General features: G+C 42.9%; 1 protein-coding gene across 1 annotated transcript in view; it reads right to left on the bottom strand.

Annotated features, from left to right (window-relative positions):
• NAALADL1 (N-acetylated alpha-linked acidic dipeptidase like 1) overlaps positions 1–21,496 on the bottom strand; it is a 246,209-nt gene that overhangs the window by 123,935 nt on the left and 100,778 nt on the right. The window contains exon 11 of the mRNA XM_078660781.1: positions 17,562–17,625. Within this exon, the coding sequence (XP_078516907.1) occupies positions 17,562–17,625 (64 nt within the window). The remainder of the gene's footprint in view (positions 1–17,561; positions 17,626–21,496) is intronic.

Below are 21,496 nucleotides of genomic sequence, written 5' to 3'. Positions count from 1 at the left end.
AGTGTACTGCCTAAAAGGTGGCCCACTGTCAGTGTTCCCCTAATGGCAGCCCTCTGGAGGGGGGAAAGGGGGTCCTATGGACCCCCAGACATTCCCTTGCAGGTGGGTGCAGTCACTTAATGCCCCTGCCTGCAAGGGGATCTCCAATCCCCCTTTAAAGTGCAGGCAGGTTGCTGCCTGCATAGTGAAACAGGGAGTGGCTGTTTCAAAGCCAAGCTAAGAAGGAGAGTGCAATATATTCTATAATAGGGCTCCTGGTGGCCATGTGACCCAAAAAGACATACAGAATGTGCATTTACACTCCTGGCTGTTTATTGGCCAGGTTGTGCCTTTCTGTCTGCGTCTTGGTCACGGACAGGTTAAGCGATGAACTACAAAAAGGGCCCACTGGACATGCCTGGGGCTTGCTCATTTGGTTGATAGCTGAAGAATGAAGAAAGCTCAGATGCTTCCAGGGCTGCATACAGCCATGCTCTTCACACAATTCACTGTGGGCGCCCAACCACTGTTGCACTTAGTCCCTACTGTGCAAAGTCTTTAGCTCTTTTTAAAAAGAAAATGTTAAACTCACAGTGACTGGATGATGTCATCACTGTTATTTGAGATGTTCGACACATTGGAATTCCTGAGAGATGGTTGGAGGCCCAGAACCCTTTCTCCACCACTCTGCAAACATGACTGGTAGTTAAAAAAGCTTAGCAATTCACACAAAAAAACAAAGGTTACAGGGACGTTATAGTTAGCAAATAGAATTTAAAAAACTTTAGAAATTCACTAAAAAAACAAAGGTTACAGGGACGTTATAGTTAGCAAATAAAACTTTAAAAAACCTTAGAAATTCAATAAAAAAACAAAGGTTACAGGAACGTTACAGTTAGGCTGACATTTCACTCGTACAAAACAAGAGAAATTCAGCCGTTATAGTTACTGAGTTAACTATAACTTGCACCCCTGCAATGCTCTGCTTATGACCTCGCATATTATATCACTCAGGACATGGTCAGTGACATCACTGATGACATCTCAAATTACATCACTGATGCTATCGCTGATGACATCATCTAGTGACTGTGAATGTTTTTAAAATGTTTATGACTGTTAAATATATATATAACAAGGTGTATTGATGAAACAGTGCTGTATGAGTGCCTGTATGGATGATTTAGTTGATTTTGAAATACCTTGCTGCACTTTTATTGTTGTTGATTTTGAAATAACTTGATGCACTTTTATTGTTATAAGTATATGTTGGGGTTGTTTTCACATTAAGTGCTTCAAAAAATAAATTAAGATTGGTAAATAGTATGATTGGTGTTTAGCCCAACTATATAAGCAAATTTGGATGTTATAAACTTTTACAGAATTTTCTTCAAGTTCATCTACAACTCAATTGTATTGGTTTAGCTATCATGATTATCAGTTTCTATGAAATAGTACATGTTTATGTATGCCGTCTTATCCATGATTGGTTTTAAACAATAACTGTTAGGTTAAGTAAGATCAAGGACCAATAAATATTCTAGGTACATTATGGAGAAGAAGATTTAAAATGCAAGTAAATATATTTAACCCATTGGTAACCACTATGTTTTGCCCTACACAGTTTTCTGGTATAGACAGTCCCCTGATGAAGGCAGTATTCCCGAAAAGTGCGTAGTGGTGTGATCTACCTCTTACCATCGTCAAAACTGTCAAGTATCTAAGATGAAATAATAATTGTTTGTATGATCTTGATGAAAATGTTGTCCTGTGTTAATGTTTATACAAGATTTATTTATTTATTTATCTTCTACCAATGTACATGTAATAATTTGAAAATACCAAATAAGTAAAAAAAAAACAACTAAATTAATAATAAAACAAAATCAATATTTTTCATTAAAAAGTGTACTTGGTTTATATTGGCAAACATTGTGGTTATCTTATGCATGCTTGAAGCATACCTAGAATATTTGACTTTGACTATTTTTAAGCTTGCTATCGTTTTTTTACTCATGAATGATTCAGTTGGTGCATGACTGACTATATAAGTGAGTGAATAGATGTCTCAGTGAATGTATGGGTGAGTGACTAGGTTTTGAGAATGTCTGTATCAATCTGTCAGATGGTGTCTAAGTGGCTTTAAAGATTGCTGAGTGGGTAGGTGAGTGGCTGTATGGGTGTCTGAGTACCTGTGTGGGTACATGAGTGTCCATGTGGCTGGGTAAGAGGGCATGTGACTGTCTGCATGGATGAGTGAGTGGGTGAATCAGTGGCAGTATGGGTTAGTGAGTGTGTAAATGAAGGGCTGTATAGGGGACCGAGTGTGTGTGTGGGTGTGTTGGTGAGTGAATGAATGTGTCACTGGTATATGGGTGAATAACTGGATATGTGAAAGGAAGTATAGGTAAGTATTGGAGTATATGAGTGACTGTATGTGTGAGTGAGTGAGGGATTGTGATAGTGGATGTATGGGTAATTGTGTGCTTGCGTTAGTGACTGGATAGATGAATGAGTATGTGTCAGTATCTGTATGAATAATTGACTGTATATAACTGTAAAGGTGAGTAAATGGCTGTGTGAGTGACTCTCTAGGTTAGTAAGTAGGTGTGTGGGTAGCTCTATGAGTGACTGACAGTGTGTGAGTGGCTATATGGGTGTATGAGTGGATATTTCAGTGACTGTATCAGTGAGTGAGTTGGTGTATGAGTATGAGTGGCTGTACGGGTGACTGAGTGTATGTGTGTGTAGACCAATGAATCAGGGAGTGGGTGTGTAAGTACTGGTATGGGTGTGTCAATGGTTTCGAGAATGGTAGTGTGGAAGTTGAAGTGGTTGTATGAAAGGTTAAATATGGGTGTGAATGGGTGTGTCAGGGATTCTATGGATGATGTAATCAGTGATGTCATTTGAGATCTCATCAGTGATGTTACTGACCATGTCACGAGTGATGTATTATGTGAGGTCATAAGCAGTGCATTGAGGGGGCACTAATTATAGTTAGCTCAGCTAACTATTACTGCTGAATTTCTCTGGTTTTGTACGAATAAAATGTCAGCCTAACTATAGTGTCCCTGTAACCTTTGGTTTATCCACTGAATTTCTAAGGTTTTTTTAATTCTATTTCCTAACTATAACGTCCCTGTAACCTTTGTTTTTTTTCAAAGAATTTTTTAGGGTTTTAAATGCTAAATCCTCACTATAACGTTCCTGTAACCTTTTGATATTTTCAGTGAATTTTTAAGATTTTTGAAATTCTATTTCCCAACCATAACATCCATGTAACCTATGATAGTTTTATTGAATTTTTAAGGTTTTTAAATTGTGTTTTCTATCTAAAATGGCTCTATAAGAGGTATTTTTATAAGCTTGTATTTTCTACACTGGATTAATAAGCGTTGTTTTTTCTTTACATTTTTTATATTTGCAATGACGCTGCGATCCCCGCGCAAAGCAAAAGCAGACATTTAATGACCACCAACACATACAAAAATCCATTCTGAACATTATCCTACACATATTACTATACACACACTTCTTTAAAAACATGTTTAAACTCATGTTTTTGTACTAAGTTTCTTTAAAATCCATCTTTCAGACCTATTTTTCATGTTTGCAGTTATTTGGGACATGGCAATGGTGTCGTTAACAACGACAATTGCACCTTTTCCATAAAGTATAAAACACATATATCCATACATACCACAGTATTTACACAAGGGTTTCTTACAGTATTCTCTAAAATCATATGTTAGTAGAGAGTTTCAATAAAAACCATCCCTAAAGCCTGTTTCATCTTTCCGCGGTGACTCCGGAGACCATGATGAGGTCCGTAATCACGATCCCCACTGACACGCGCAAAAAAAGGAAAACAAATGCAGACATTCAATGACCACCAGCACATCCAAAAATAATATGTCAAAAAATCCATTCTGAACATTGCCCTACACATATTTCTATATACATAATTCTTTCAAAGAATGTTTAAACTCATATCTTTGTACAAAATTTCTTTAAAAACCATCTACAGACCTATTTTCCGATTTTGCAGTTATACGGGACGTTGCAACAACGCAGTTAACCGCAACAGTTGCGCTTTTCCCATAAAATGAAAACACATATGTGCATACATATTACATTATTTTACACACTAACGGTTTATTACTGTACACTTTAAACTTATGTTTTTCTAGTGTATTTCTAGAACAACCATCTCTAAAACCTATTTCCCATTTTTGTGGTGAGACCGGAGATTGCGATGACCAACGTCATCGCGATCTCCAGTCTCACCCCCTGGTTACGTTGCAAAAGAGTAAAGCAAAAGCAGGAATTCAATAGCCACCACCACCACATTAAAACATTATAACTATATAATTAACCCTAACCATCCCAGTAAATAACTCACTTTATAAATAACTCTATAAAAACATTTATCAAAATCTTAATATCTCTATAACTGATATATTTTTTTCATATTTTCACCAATATTCGCAATGACGTTGATAGTCGTGATATCCCCATGATGGCACATGGGGTGCTGCTCTGCGCACAATGGAAAAAACACATTTTGGACACATAACTTGTGTCACTAACACCCCCATTTGTCAAACATGGGGTCTGAGTTCCTCTACTATGACCCCTTACATCAGCTTTTTCAGAAATTTTCAGCCCCAGGAACAGTTACCAATAGATAAAATGGTGGCCGCAACTTTCTGTTCAGGTTTCATCCATCGAATCAGAGCATTCCTTTGGTGCGTGCATTCGCGATTCATCGCGAAACCACAGTGAAATATTAGCGACCAGAGATATCACTATAATTTTCAACTTACATTTCTCAATAACTACTAAATGGATTTACACCAAATAAGCAAAAGGCACTTCCTTGAACCAACATCTACCTCCCTGACAAATTTGGTGTAAGTCTTTTCAGCAGTTCGCTGTAGGTGTGGCTAAAGGTTCATATGGGAATTACCATTACAAACATAACTTTATTTCGCACCCCAAATTCTCGGTCCCCACTGCATGGATCACACCCAAACTTTCCATAACAATAGAACGCACTAGACTATGCCCACGCCACGGTGGAACGAAGGTAGAGGCTGAGACAACTATTTACCCCCTTCGAGCAAATCGGCGCAACAGTCTTTCTACAGAACCCAGCTCGACTAGAGATAATCTTCAATTGAGCAACACAAAGCTTTACTAGTGAAATTCAGGCACAGGCATATCTAAAAGAAATTTCAGACTCAGGAAAGCGTAAAAAAGAAAAACAATAAGAGCAATAAAAAAAACATAACTACTATTGTAAAAACCACCAGCGATAATATCAGAACCACGAGACAAGAAAAGGATGGGGTCTTGCCCGGAAGAGAAGGGGAGGGAAGAAAAGACTGAAAAAATAATCATAATATGACTTAATATATGGTTATGTGCAAACGTATTGAGAAACTATTATCAAAGTAGATCACCTTCCTCCACTTATTTGGCGGACACAGGGTTCGGGATGCGGGGCGAGCTAAGGCGTACTGACTATCCTGACGCCCACACCTGGGTTCCCCGGATCCAGGAAGCCTCAATGGGTTGTAATGGGTGGGGGTTGGGGCTAGAGGAGGGGATACAGGGTTGCTTAGAGGGTGGGCAGGGAATAGGGAGGGGGTTGGGGGTCAGACAGAATGTATAGGACTTACACATTAGTGGGCAGACAAGACTGGGACAGTAGCTTTGAGCATGTTGGCAACCTACTGAAACAAGAAAGTGTGGGTAAACCTGAACTAAAAAGAAAGATAAAATGGGCAGGTTAAACATTTTAACAATGAATATCTGCGGTCTGAATGACAGGAAAAAAAGACAAATGGTGGCAGCAGGTCTACAAACATGGGGTACAAACATTGTTTGCTTACAAGAAACACACGTGGAAGGGAATCAGCTGCATATTTTAAAAACACTCTGGTATAGATTGATTTGCGCATCTACCCAAGGGGCAAGAGCTAGGGGAGTGGCTATTCTCGCAAAAGGAAGTGGGCTTAGCTTCAATCGTTCTAAGACAGATAAATATGGCCGCTGGGCGATAACAGAATGTCAATACGGAAAGGGAAGTAAATTGACATTATGCACTATCTACGGTTGTAACAGCGATGACCCAGAACCCTTTGAGGTAGTCTCAAATGAACTCATGCACTGGCCCTTACCCCTGGTGATGTGCGGGGATTTCAATATTAACCTTCCAGCCAATTGGTCTCTGAATGACGTATGGCAATACACTGGCCGAAAAGCTAAACTATTTAACACACTAAAGGATCTCTGTAGGATACATGGGCTCGTGGATGGGTGGCAGATAACTAATCCCTCCGATCCAGGCTTTACTTTTTTCTCTAATCCACACCAAACCCATGCAAGGCTGGACTATGTTTTTATATCTAACACAATTAAAGCTAAATGAAAAATAGAGAAACTCCCGCGAATCTTGTCAGATCACAACCCCTTAATCTGCACTATAGAATGTGTAAGCGAGAGAGACACCCCGACACCGTGATCTTTTGAAAAGCCCTACTTCTTGATAAAGATTATTGCAATCATATGAAGGAGTGGATCCCGAATTTCTTAACTGATAACTTGGGGACAGCCTCAGAGGGAATGGTATGGGATGCAATGAAAGCAGGGATACGTGGGGAGACTCTGCAATATTCCCCAAGAATCAACAAACTGGCCAAACTAGATATGTATCGGATGCAAGAGAGTCTAAGGAAGGCAGAGGAGGGGGTGGTGAGGGAGACAATGGGACATACACCAGACAACATTGGGAACATAAGAAGTTGAAGAACCAAGTGGCAACCGAGAAAGCAAATATTATAGGATTCTTTACCGACAAGGCAGTTAAAAAAATGTACTCCCAAAAAGAAACAATCTATGAAGTAAGCGAGCAAATAGAACACCAACTAGCTCTGCGCACCAGGCAACAGATAAATTCCAATCTAAACCGGGAAATTCTAGATCCTCAGGGAAATCACTTAATTGATCCGGTACAGATAAGACAGGCTTTTCTGAAATGTTATCAGGATCTGTACTCAGAAGCTGAAGGGGGTCAAGCAAACTTTGACAAATATTTGGAAAGCGTCACCCTTGGAAAATTTAACGTTGAAGAGGCAAATACTCTAGAAGACCCTCCCAACATTAGATGATCTTTTCTCCACCATTAGAAACCTTCAAAGGGTAAGGCAACGGGATTGGATGGTATCCCTTCTGAATTTTACTTGGTCTTTTTTGATCAGATTAAAGATATCCTAATTAATCTTATCCTTCACATTTTCGAAGGAGGTACTCCCCCAGAGTCATGGGCCCGAGCTAAAATTGTGGTCTTTCTTAAAAAAGGGAAACCTCCGGAGCAACTTGGTTCATACCGACCCATCACACTTATTAATTTGGACTCAAAGATTTACTCCAAAATATATGCAAACAAGCTCGCACCCATCTTACACAAAGTGGTATCGCCGTGCCAGCATGGATTCATTCCTGGCAGATCAACCGTTAACCAGAGGTGTGGCGCCGCTGCCAGGGCGACTGACGCTGGAATCTGGGGATCAGGGTTCGATCCCCGGCTCCGGCGGCAGGTTAGCCCAGCACCATGTGACTCTGGGCAATAGCTTGCTTAATCTTCCCGACGGCCCCCAGCGCCTAGAGACCCTTACGGGTGATTGTGCGCTTTACAAATGTGGATTATTATTATTATTATCATTCAACATGTGATAGCCCTTTTTGACTCCTTGGAGGTGTCAGGAGACCCTATGGCATTAGTATTGCTTGATGCTGAAAAAGCTTTTGATAGAGTCTCCTGGCCTTTCCTTTGGGCTACTATGGCTAGGCTAGGTATACAGGAGGGTTTCATTCAGGCAACCCCAAAATTGTATATGAACCCTAGGGCCTCAGTTATGGTAAATGGCAACCTAACCAATGAATTGACCATCTCACGGGGAACTCGGTAAGGTTGCCCTTGCTCACCGCTGCTTTTTGCCATTTCCATAGACCCTTTTATTCGTAAATTAGAAGGGAACAGCAGAATTAAATCCATAATTTCACAAAATGTTGTCACCAAATCACTGGCCTATGCAGATGACATAGCAATTGTAACAGCTGAGCCAAACACTGCCATGAGGGTTATTGAGGAGGAGGCGCACCAGTTTGGTCTAGTATCCGGGTATGCCCTTAACCAGGGAAAAACCCAGATTGTCCTAAACAAAAATAGCACAATGGGGGATCCCAGAGTTATGGACCAAGCTACTTATTTGGGAATTAATATTACCGCAGACCTAGACAAACTGGTTGACATAAATCTGAAACCTCTAATACCAACCATGCAAAAGGAGTTGCAACGATTAGACAATCTACACCTTTCCCTTATTGTAAGATCTAATGTTATCAAAATGATTTTCTTTCCTAAGATCTTATATTTGTTTAGGACAATATGCTTAGAATTCTCACCTGCTTGGTTTAAAATACTCGAACGAATCTTTTTAAATTTTGTCTGGCCTTACTCACAACCCAGGCGGGCAGCGAAGTTTCTCACACTACCTAAGGATAGAGGAGGACTCGCCCTCCCTAACCTGAAAGCGTATTATTGGGCGACTGTACTACTATATAGTAGCGAACTGCTGCAGAACTCCCGAGAACCTGAGGGAAGAGGGCACCGCACACCTTCTATCTTTGAATTACTGATTGGGTATGAAAACAGAGGGTACTTTTGGAAGCACCAATTTGATAGTTACCACAAGAAAGAAAAAATTAAAACACTCCTTAGCAGCTTTAAAGTATGGAAAACGGTCAAAAAGTTAATTGGTTTAGGGAGATGGTCCTTCTACACCCCCTCAGCAAACAATCCGAGCCTCCCAGAAATCTTTAAGGATAACTACATGAACAGATGGCTTGAGGCAGGGGTTGTTCAAATTGGGTGTCTTGTCTCTCCTGCTGGGATTCTGTCTTTTGAAGCGGTGAAGAATAAATTTGGTTTAGCCTGGCAAGATTTTTTCAAATATCTACAAATGAGAGATTTTTTGGTACATAAAGTGGGGGGACGGAGGGGCCTCAGAAGTAATGAACTAGTCGAGACCTTAATTCACGACAAGAAAAAAGACAAGATTGGAGGGATCTATTCACGAATAATAGACTATTTACCAGACAATATGATAAAGACGTCACAGAAATGGCAAGAGAAAGTGGGGATTACAGATGCTCAATTTAACTACACCTTTTCTTTGTCACACACAATTCTCATGTCCACCAAACTGCAAACACAATTCTATAAAACGTGTTTTGGACTATATTACACACCGGTTAGAATAGCTAAGTGGGGGAGTGGAACAAGCACACATTGCCCTAGGTGTGGCTTGTATAGTGCCGACGCCGTCCATATCTTTTTGACCTGTATAGGTTTAAATCTCTTTAAAAAGGAAATTGAGAAATTTTTAACAACAGTGGTAAAAACTCTGGTATTCCGGTCTAGTGATATAATCCTATTTGGAGCCACAGATCCCAATAAAACCCGGGTGGGCCACGAACTTATATTTATAGCTATGGCAGTGTTTAGACTATGTATTGCCTCTGCATGGCTAGATTCTGAATCCCCCTCCTTTAACTAATGGCTATCTAGATTCCTGGCCATTTCAAATATGTAGACCTCTATATACAGACGGAAGGGTAGGAGGCGTCGGAAAATTGGCCTGAAGATTTGGTCTCCCTTGCTAGAATGGTGCCAGCAGCAAAGTTAAAAAATGAACCAGCTATTTGGCGCTACTGTTATTGATTTATACCACAAATATACAATGTATGTTTTCTCTTTTGTTTATCGTTTTGTAAATAGTATACTGTACGATATGTACGTTTCGTTCTGTTCTGTCTGATCAGGGGTGGTAGGGGGCGCGGGGGAAAGGTAGGAAAACTGTTGATGGAAAATTGTGAATAAAGATATTTAAAAAAAAAAACAATAGAACCCACCTTGACACTTTTTGGGGAAAATTTCATGAAGATTGGTCTCCACCCTGGGAATTGTGCGGTACATGGTCCAGACAAAAGTGCACTTTGTCAAAATGGCGCGCAACTGGATACGCCTCATCTCCCTTTGCTATCGCCCTGATGTGCTCCAGTATTCTAATTTTAGTGGGATGTATAGTGCTGCCTACATAACGTAGGCCGCAAGGGCACATGAGGGCGATAGCAAAGGGAGATGAGGCGTATCCAGTTGCGCGCCATTTTGACAAAGTGCATCACCGGAATAGAGATCTGCTAAGTTACGTTTGTCTGGACCATGTACCGCACAATCCCCGGGGTGGAGAAAGGGTCTTGAGGCTGAGGAGATTGGAGTTGAGGTTTATAATAGATCTCCAAACGAAGGTACCCCTTGGCCTCAATAGTAGTGAGGAACTTGCCGTACACCTGGGTGAATGAAAACAGCTGTAATTAATGTGTCAACTGAACTGAGCATATTGGACTGATTGTATATATATATAAGTAGTAGCAATGGTGTATATAAGGCTTGTGAATAGGATGATTTCTTGTTCTTTTGATCTTTCTCCCTCTTTTTCCCTGGGTTTCTTTCTCTAACCTGGGTTTTTCCTCTTCTTTCTCTTTCTCTTTCTCTTTTTCCTTTTCTTTCTTTTCTGACTTTTCTTTTCTTTTGTTCCTTCATTGATGTGGATAGATGTAAATGTGTATAGAGGTAGCCTGTAGTCGTATCGAATTTTGTGTAACCTGCAACAAATGAGTTAGTTTGGAGGTAGCCCATACAGGGCTTTATTAATGGAATCGTAATTGGCCGGCAGAGCTTTGCTAAAGCCCATCAAAGGGCATTATGACTTATGGTTAAATATTCATTTTTGCATAATTTAATTATATTGGTGGCGCATTGTATGTATGCCATGCAGTATGCTTTGCTTTATCTTGTGTTCCATTGTGAACTTTAAAGATGGCGCCTTATTGGGAAGGATGATGTCTTGGAGAAATAGTCCGCTTTCTATGTTGTTGCAGGAAATGAATTGTTTAAAAACGTGACTGCCCGATGCTTCGGTAAACATCGAGAAACGTTGATACTGAGGCGGGGGATGTTGAGGATCAGTCGTGCCGAGGCATTCTGAGTGCGTTGCAGCCGTCTCAGGAGTTTGGTTGACGTTCCTGCATAGAGGGCATTTCCGTAGTCCAGCCTGCTGGTGACGAGGGCCTGGGTGACTGTTCTTCTCGTTTCGGTGGGGATCCACTTGAAGATCCTGCTGAGCATTCGGAGGGTTTTGAAGCAGGAAGAGGAGACGGTGCTGACCTGTTTAGACATGGAGAGGGTTGAGTCGAGGGTGAAGTCGAGGGTGAACCCCAGGTTGCGTGCGTGGTCGGTGGGTGTCGGGGCTGTTCCCAGTGATATTGGCCACCAGGAGTCGTCCCAGGCTGAAGGGGTGGAGCCGAGGATGAGGACCTCTGTCTTTTCCGAGTTCAGCTTCAGTCGCTGTTCTTCATCCATTCGGCGACGGCCTTCATTCCTTTGTGAAGGTTGGTTTTGGCGGTTTGAGGGTCTTTGGTGAGGGAGATGATCAGCTGGGTGTCGTCGGCGTAGGAGATGATGTTGAGGTCATGCTGTCTGGCGACGTGGACGAGGGGTGCCATGTAGTTGTTGAACAGCGTTGGGCTTAGGGAAGAGCCCTGGGGTACGCCGCAGATGATCTTGGTGGCGGTGGAGCGGAAGGGTGGGAGGCGGACGCACTGAGTTCTGCCGGAGAGGAAGGATGTGGTCCAGTCCAGGGTCTTTTCTTGGATCCCGGCGCTGTGTAGGCATGTTCGTAGTGTGCGGTGGCAGACCGTGTCGAAGGCAGCTGACAGGTCAAGGAGGATGAGGGATGCTGTTTCCCCGTTGTCGAGCAGGGTCCTGATGTCATCGGTGGCGGCGATGAGGGCGGTTTCGGTGCTGTGGTTGCTGCGGAAACCGGACTGGGATGGGTCCAGGATGTTGTTGTCCTCGAGGTAGCGGGTCAGTTGTTTGTTGACGATTTTCTCGGTGACCTTCGCTGGGAATGGGAGCAGGGAGATGGGACGGAAGTTCTTGAGGTCCTTGGGGTCCGCCTTGGGTTTCTTGAGTAAGGCGTTGATCTCGGCGTGCTTCCAGCTCTCTAGGAAGGTTGCTGTCTTGAAGGAAATGTTGATAGCTTTCCGGAGATGGGGAGCAATGATTGTGCTGGCTTTGTTGAAGACGTGGTGTGGGCATGGGTCAGACGGGGATCCGGAATGGACGGAGTTCATGATCTTTATGGTGTCATCATCGTTGATGTTGGACCAGGCAATCAGGCGGCTGGTGGTCGCGGGGGTGGAGGTCTCGGTGGTTGGCGGGGGAGTCGTGGCGTTGAAGCTGTTGTGGATGTCGGCGATCTTGCGGTGGAAGAAGGTGGCAAGTGAGTCGCACAGGTGCTGCGAAGGGGGGATGTCGTTGGTGTTGGAGCTGGGGTTGGAGAGTTCCTTCACGATGCTGAAGAGCTCTTTGCTGTTGTGTGCGTTGTTATCCAGTCGGTCCTTGAAAGCGGTCCTCTTGGTGGTTCTGATGAGTTCTTGAGGGCTGTGTATTTGTCTGATGATCGTTCGCGGAGCCAGTTCTTCTCCAATTTCCTGCATGTACGCTTGGAAGCCTGGAGGTCTTCAGTGAACCAGGTGGCTTTCTTGCTGGTGTGGCTGTTGGAGGATGTCTTGAACGGAGCAAGAGTGTTGGCGCAGTCGTCGATCCACTGTGGGAGGTTGAGGGCGGCGGTGTTGGGTTTGGTGGGGTCAGCTGGTGGGCTCTGGGAGAGGGTGGTGACCAGCTGCTCTTCGGTGACTTTGCCCCAGCAGCGACGAGGCATCTGTTGGGTGCGGTGGTGCGTGGTGGGCTTCCTGAAGGTGAAATGGATGCAGCGGTGGTCGGTCCAGTGGGGTTTGGTGGTATGGTTGAAGGGGACGTGGGGGCTTGCAGAGAAGATGGGGTCAAGTGTGTGACCGGCGACGTGGGTGGGTGTTGTCACAAGCTGTCTGAGTCCGAGGTTGGCGAGGTTGGCGATCAGGGTGGCTGAGTTGACGTCGTTGTTGTTCTCAAGGTGGAAGTTCAGGTCCCCGAGAAGGATGTAGTCTGTGGAGGCGAAGGTGTGGATGCTGATGAAGTCGGCGATGGAGTCGCTGAACTGTGGTCTGGGTCCAGGGGGTCTGTAGATGAGGGTTCCTCTGAGGGTGGTGTTGGGGTCGGTGTGGATCTGGAAGTGCAGGTGTTCGGCGTGCTGAGGGTGTCGTCGGTGTTGGTCGAGACTCTGAGGGTGTTCTTGTGGACGATGGCAATTCCACCTCCTACTCCGTTGGTGCGGTCTCTGCGGGAGATCTTGTAGCCTTCCGGGATGGCTATGGCGATGTCGGGTGCTGAGGAGGGGTTCAGCCAAGTCTCCGTCAGGAAGGCGACGTCTGGGGCGGTTGAGTCAAGGAGGACCCAGAGTTCGACGGCGTGTTTGCGGGCGGAGCGAGTGTTGAGGAGGAGGCATCTCAGGTAGTTGGGTTCGTTGTTAGGTGGTTTTGCGGGTTGGATGCTGGTGAAGCTGCAGTTCCGGCAGGTGAAGGGCCCTTGGGTGCGCTTTGGGGTGGCCTGGTAGCAGGTGTGTTCTCGTCCGGGGTTGAGTGTGTGGAGGGTGCTAGCGTCGTAGTGCAGTTGGATGTTGGGTGTCTTCGGGGTCCAGGGGTTCTGGCACTGGGTGCGGTCCAGGCGCGGATGGGCGCAGACGGGCTTGCCTTTGACGCACCTTCGGCACGCCTGCGGCTCGCCCGCAGCACGCAGCTGCCATAAGAAGGGGAGGTGGAAGGGAGGAGCAGCTTGGTGGGGGGAACGGGCGAATGGGAGCTGGGGGGCGGGGCTGCAGGGGATTGGCGAGGGGGCAGGGGGAGAGTGGGCGCAGGAGAAGGCGGGCACATGCCGGGGCACAAGGCACAAAAACCAATAATTGAGCAGAGAACTAAACAATTTTAACGGGCCCAGGATGCAAAACAGCGAGGGACAGAGCGCAGAAACCGGTAATTAGAGGGGGAATAAGACAGTATTAACGGGCACAAGATACAAAGCAGAGAGGGACAGAGCAGATCGGGGCCTACCAGGCGGGCCTCAAACTTTGCAGCAGCTAGGTGGAAGCACGGGCGCAGACCGGGGGAGCTATGCGGCGTGGGGAGTGGCCTGCCTGGGTGCAGGGTGAAGGGCCGCTCTCACTGTCACGTAGCCGCCGCCATAAGAAGGGGAGGTGGGAGGGAGGAGCAGCTGGGTGGGGGGACGGCGGATAGGAGCGGGGGGCGGGCCGTAGGGGACGCAGCGGCGGGAAGCGGGACTGGCGAGGGGACAGGGGGTGAGCGGGTGTGGGAGAAGGCAGGCACAGGGCACAAAAACAGTAATTGAGGAGAGAATTAAACAATTTTAACGGGCACAGGATGCAAAACAGCGAGGGACAGAGCGCAGAAGCCTGTAATTAAAGGGGGAATAATACAATATTGACGGGCACAAGATACAAAACAAAACAGGGAAAACAAGTGGAACAGAGGGCACAAGGGCACAAAAAACGAGTGGAACAGAGGGCAGAAGACCACAAAATGAGTGGAACAGAGGGCAGAAGAGCACAAAAAACGAGTGGAACAGAGGGCAGAAAGGCACAAAAAACGAGTGGGACAGAGGGAAGAAGAGCACAAAAAACGAGTGGAACAGAGGGCAGAACAGCACAAAAAACGAGTGAAAAAAACGAGTGGAACAGAGGGCAGACAGGCACAAAAAACGAGTGGAACAGAGGGCAGAAGAGCAAAAAAACGAGTGGAACAGAAGGCAGAAGGGCACCAAAAAACGAGTGGAACAGAGGGCAGATGAGCACAAAAAACGAGGGGAACAACGATTGGAACAGAGGGCAGAAAGGCACAAAAAACGAGTGAAACAGAGGGCAGAAGAGCACAAAAAACGAGTGGAACAGAGGGCAGAAAGGCACAAAAAAACGAGGGACAAGCGAGTGGAACAGAGGGCAGAAAGGCACAAAAAACGAGTGGAACAGAGGGCAGAAGAGCACAAAAAACTAGTGGAACAGAGGGCAGAAAGGCACAAAAAAAGAGTGGAACTGAAGGCAGAAGGGCACCAAAAACGAAGGAAAAAAACGAGTGGAAGAGAGGGCACAATGGCACAAAAAACGAGTGGAACAGAGGGCAGAAGAGCACAAAAAACTAGTGGAATAGAGGGCAGAAGAGCCCAAAAAATGAGTGGAAGAGAGGGCAGAAAGGCACAAAAAACAAGAGACAAGCGAGTGGATCAGAGGGCAGAAAGGCACAGAAAACAGTAGATGAGGAGAGAATTTAAGCAATTTTAACGGGCACGAGATACAAAGCAGAGAGGGACAGAGCAGGACGGGGCCTACCAGGCGGGCCTCGAACTTGGCAGCAGCTAGGTGGAAGCACGGGCGCAGACCGGTGGAGCTACGCAGCGTGGGGAGCGACCTGCCTGGATGCAGGGTCAAGGGTCGCACCCTTTTTCACTTGTAACAAGGGTTTTCAGTTCACTACTTAGTCACATCTCAATCCTCAATAGGAAACCTTGTATAAAGTATGTGCCCCCACCTAGTTTAAGATTTAGCTGATCGTCTTCCCCATCCATTACAAAGGATCTGTTAAAATTAATAGCTAAATCCAGCTCCTCCATACAGTACACAAAAGCTTCCAGAAGGATTTGTAAACCCCTTGCGGGCGGTTCTAATCAACAATACAGCATCATCCGCGTAACGCGATACAGGCAACAAGCGCATACCTATTAGGGGGCAATCTGTTCTAGTTGCCACTAACACCTGTTCTAATCTGTTAATATACAAAGTGAATAAAAAAGGAGCTAGGATGCACCCTTGCTGGACCCCTCTGCCCATTTTGAATGAACGAGTACAATGAGAACCATCCGTAAAGCAGATTACTGCTGAAGTGGTGCGTGAAGAAACCTAAAAAATCCAATATCAGGACCATTTTTAATAGAATTTTCCATAATTTGGCATGGTTAACTCTTTCGAAGGCTGGTGTGAGGTCTCTCAAAGCCATGGCAATAGACCCAGAAAGTGCCACTACATACTTATTCATAACCATGTACAAGTTCAGGCACTAATCAATAGTGGACCTACTGGGCATAAGTCCATACTGCAATTATGCTATACAAATTCAAATTAAACTCCACAAACATTAGAAATTGTAAAGGTATAGTTCTCTCTTAATTTTATGATTTATGCACCACATACGCACTTATTCCTATGTAATTAGTGAATAACACACCTTAAATTACACAACCATAACAAATACTATTGATAACTTTATTTCGGTCAAAGACCATAAAAGTGCACATAAAATACATACAAGCACGAAATATTAAAACAATAAATAATCATCAAATTGTTAAGAAGAGAATTAAACTATGAGTTATCAAGAGCGAGAAAATAGAGAGTGTCATAATTGCTACAGTTAAGTTAAAAAAGTTTGTCTTCTACGCCACATACTAAATAAATAACGGGATACAGCAAACACAATAGGAGGATGAGTATCATAGGTCAGTATCCTGCAAGCCTGAGTGAAATGCAGGAGTTTGAGGTTCTTGCAAATTGGAATCAGCCAACAATTGCAGAATAGGCAGGGCAAAAAAACAGTACATGTGGTACATTTTCAGTTTTAAAATCACATGCAGGGCAAGCTTCATTGTTAGATTTTAACCATGTACATGTAAATGACCTAATAGGTAAAGTGCCATGCCTTAGCTGAAAATACAACTTTCTAGCAAGCGGAGGTTCAATTACATCAAAGAATTCCTCCGTTTTAGATTCCAATTTAACTAAGAGGAACTCTGTCGTTAGCCTGCCCATAGTTGCAGAGCTCTGTAATGTTAAAAAATTCTGCCTACGTATCTGAGTGTGGAGTTCCCTTTTTGAGATCCCAGGGCAATAGATCTCGGGTGTTTCCCAAAGTTCCGGAAGGCCTATCCGACAAATAACAAATACAAAACATATACTTATCTGCTGAAAATATCATTTGCGCATCACTATCACATTACTATAAGTCATACTCACAGTAATACCTACACTTGTGCACCTTCATACACAGTCTTGTCACCTCACTCTCCACACCACATGAACTATAACTCGATCCTTCTCCATGCACTAGCTATCCCCTGGGATGTTACCTACGTTATAACATGTGAAATTATTGCAGTTCTTAAAACACTTATGACATCAGAAATTATTTTATTTGCTAGAACACAGTACAAGGTACAGTGGCGAGTTATAGTGAAAGTAGTGTGGCGAGTGAGGTGACAAGACTGTGTACGGAGGGGCACGAGTGATATTATTTTAAAGGTGGTGCGAAGTATGAATGTGAGTTATAAGTATGACTTATAGTAGTGTGAAAGTGGTACGTAAATTTTTATTTTAACAGATATATGGTGCAACAAAATTTGCCAGGGCTGCTTTGGGTTCCCAGTCTGGCCCTGGCTTCCACCAATTAAACCGGAGAAGACATAAAAGAGCATCTGAGAAATAGTTCCTGGATGCAAGAGCTTGACTCACCAAACACTGATATGTCAACGTTAATGTAGGCCACGGCTCTTTCTCGCAGCTTGCTGAAATATTCCTGCAGCCGGACGGGAAGGAGTGGAGATAGAAGAGAGAAATACACATGCAGCATCAGTCCTTACTCTTGCACAATCATAAGATCATAGAAATATCGGAAAAGCCAACTTTAAAAGAAGCAACTATACAAAAAGATTACATTGTTTTAACTGAATGCTAGCCTCATTCCTTTATTGCAGAAGTCACTTGTTTTTAGTTTTGACTTTTATGGTGCTTGTGCCATTTTTGCGAACATTTGTAATCTATAAGTACTTTAAGGGGCTTTGGGCCAGTCAGCTTCAATCATTGGCTTCTTTTGCTCGGATGCCTTCAGCCACTGACTTGAGATATTGTGAATCACATCTTGGATCAGCCCACAGGAATATTTTATCTCACAGGTTGCCTACAGCCTCTTCTGATGTGACCTTCCACCTCTATTGGAATGCATGAGGACATAGTTTATATCTTAAATCAGTCGGACAGCGGCCCAGTATCACCGGGGAGGGATCACTGACAAAACCACCTGGTAATATGGATGCTACAGAAGATAAACCAATACTTTTTCCGTACCATTCATTTTTCAGAAGTTGTTGCATCACTCATTCTGTGTGAAGCGCAGACAAAGATGTGATTAGTGAAATATTTTTTCCTGGGTAAAGCCAATTATTATTTATTTAAGCAGGCAGCACTCCCAGGTGTGAGGTGAGGCTTGCACTCATGACATGCCAGAGAAGGTTTCTACTGCTTGCCTCTACTACGGTTATTTGAGGCACAGTGAGGGACGGCTGATGTTAAGTTACCCTGGATTGACCAGGCACAGAAGAGTGGGGACGTCCTCGTCACATCGTTTCTGCAGTGCTTAAATGGGAGGACAGAATTTATTAACTCCTTGTAACATCTGCATTACACCAGGTCCCCCCTGAATGAGAACACAACCCAAGACCGGTTTCCGTCTCTTCATCGAAGTCCATCTTTATTTCCTAGATCCCAGCAGGATACTGAACCCTGGTCTCAGCATACAAACGTCTTCTAGTGAGTCGCCAAGAAAAAGACTCACTGACATGTTTATTGTTGGAAATGATATACATCCAAATAGGAAGGTGTCTTCAAAAATATGCAAGTAAAAGCGTGAGGGACATTTAATATTCATAAGACATCTACATAGTGATTATGGTAGCCTTGTTCTACCAACAGGCAAATAGTTTGAATTCATAGGTCGATTCACAAAGAATTTGCTGTAACTTACCTTTGTAGTGCTGCTGGGTTATCCTGAATTCCAGGAGTACGTGGGGAGCAAGCAAGGCGTACTTTTGAATTTCTGATGAGATGCATCAATAAGTCATGAGTACTATAAGAGTAGCAAAAAGGTATAGGAGGCCCCCTAAGGTACGATTAGGGACCAGGGGAAATGACAGGAAAAAATTCACAGTGTCCCAAATTTAAAGGATGCCCGTGGAAGAAATCCCTGCCGGGTGTTGGGTATCTACTGCACAAATTTGATTGCTAGACACAACCACCAGGTATCACAACAGATAATGTACGTGCAACTGGTCACAATTTAAACAACACCCTACCATAATGCTAATCATAAAAATGACAAAATCAAGAACATAAATAATGCTTGTGTGACATGAGAAAACAAAGCACAAGTGTTAGGCGATGTACATACATTTATTATACATTTATACAAAAGGTTCATACAATATTAAAATACATCATATTGTCCATAAGAAAATTGTTAAAAAATGTTCATGAGAACATGAGTCGACGCGGCGTTTCGGTTAAAAAACCTTCCTCAGGACAGTTTCTATAAAGAAACACAGTATTCCTACATCATAATCGCATTTTTTAAAACATTGTTAAAGATGCAATAAAAGAACCATTATTTTTTATACACAAACATCATAAATAGCTTCTATACAGTCGTTAAATATCTCTAGTTGTCACACAATTTAGTCATAAAATTTTGTTCCAAAAAACAATCACAGTACTCTAACGTTAACAGTTGCAGAAATTTCTTTATATGGGTTACAGCAAGCAATGCTTTATACCGGTGGTTGTGCTATTAAACTTGTTAAACCTGAACTACTTGTATGTAATTGCTAGCTCTTATTTCCACCTCTTGGGAGACAAACCCCCTTCTATGGGTGAATTTAAGAATAACCCAGGTAAGGTCCACACTCAAGTATACTGAAGTCCCATTAATTCGGGATGTGATGATTTCTGTCTTTATCTATATGCGCAAAGAAAAAGGATGGTATATTATATACACCCCACAATTATTTAGTTGATAGTAGGATAAGGGGGCCAGGATTAACTAAATTTGAACCTCTAATTTATAAACATTAAATATAAGTATCATATTTGGGTATGCTTCTTATTAATTCACAGATGCTTCATATAACGTTATGACCAGATCTAGCCGACAGAACGTATCTAGCACGCGGCTACAGCGATTGCACAAGTAGCAACATTGGTAAGTTCCAGCTATTCTAGGGCTATTGGCTGCCAGATAGTCTAATGAATTCGGTCTAATCAACCAAGTGTAAAAGTCACCAGAACATTTCTGTTATTATTATTTTTTATCTCTAGTATTCCAATATCTACTGGTGGCACCTCCGATACAGCGATAAATTTTCAGATCTTATCAAGAAGGTATGTTTGAGATTAATGCCCCCTTATCCTACTATCAACTAAATAATTGTGGGGTGTATATAATATACCATCCTTTTTCTTTGCGCATATAGATAAAGACAGAAATCATCACATCTCGAATTAATGGGACTTCAGTATACTTGAGTGTGGACCTTAACCAGGACACCTCTTTTGTGGTTTTAATAAACTACACCCCAGACTGGATAGCTGGGGTTCAATTACCACAAATTGATATTCTGAGGTAAGAAACCCTTATTTCATAACCTGGGTTATTCTTAAATTCACCCATAGAAGGGGGTTTGTCTCCCAAGAGGTGGGAATAAGAGCTAGCAAATACATACAAGTAGTTCAGGTTTAACAAGTTTAATAGCACAACCACCGGTATAAAGCATTGCTTGCTGTAACCCATATAAAGAAATTTCTGAAACTGTTAACGTTAGAGTACTGTGATTGTTTTTTGGAACAAAATTTTATGACTAAATTGTGTGACAACTAGAGATATTTAACGACTGTATAGAAGCTATTTATGATGTTTGTGTATAAAAAATAATGGTTCTTTTAATGCATCTTTAACAATGTTTTAAAAAATGCGATTATGATGTAGGAATACTGTGTTTCTTTATAGAAACTGTCCTGAGGAAGGTTTTTTAACCGAAACGCCGCGTCGACTCATGTTCTCATGAACATTTTTTAACAATTTTCTTATGGACAATATGATGTATTTTAATATTGTATGAACCTTTTGTATAAATGTATAATAAATGTATGTACATCGCCTAACACTTGTGCTTTGTTTTCTCATGTCACACAAGCATTATTTATGTTCTTGATTTTGTCATTTTTATGATTAGCATTATGGTAGGGTGTTGTTTAAATTGTGACCAGTTGCACGTACATTATCTGTTGTGATACCTGGTGGTTGTGTCTAGCAATCAAACTTGTGCAGTAGATACCCAACACCCGGCAGGGATTTCTTCCACGGGCATCCTTTAAATTTGGGACGCTGGGAATTTTTTCCTACTATAAGAGTAGGACATACTGACTCATGCACCAATCTTTGAGATTCAGGGCCATATGTATCATCAAACTATTTTGCATTTCCTAAATAGCGAATTTTAAGGAATCACTATTTAGGAATTGCAAAATGGTATGTATGAAAAAAATAGCTTTTTATTAGTGATTCCTTAAGCTGCCTTATTTGCGAATTCGCATTTTGCGAATTCGCAATTAAGGAATAA

The sequence above is a fragment of the Lissotriton helveticus genome, chromosome 9 (assembly GCF_964261635.1).
Source record: "Lissotriton helveticus chromosome 9, aLisHel1.1, whole genome shotgun sequence".
NCBI classification, from domain to species: domain Eukaryota; kingdom Metazoa; phylum Chordata; class Amphibia; order Caudata; family Salamandridae; genus Lissotriton; species Lissotriton helveticus.
This window is presented reverse-complemented; position numbering and strand designations above follow the sequence as displayed.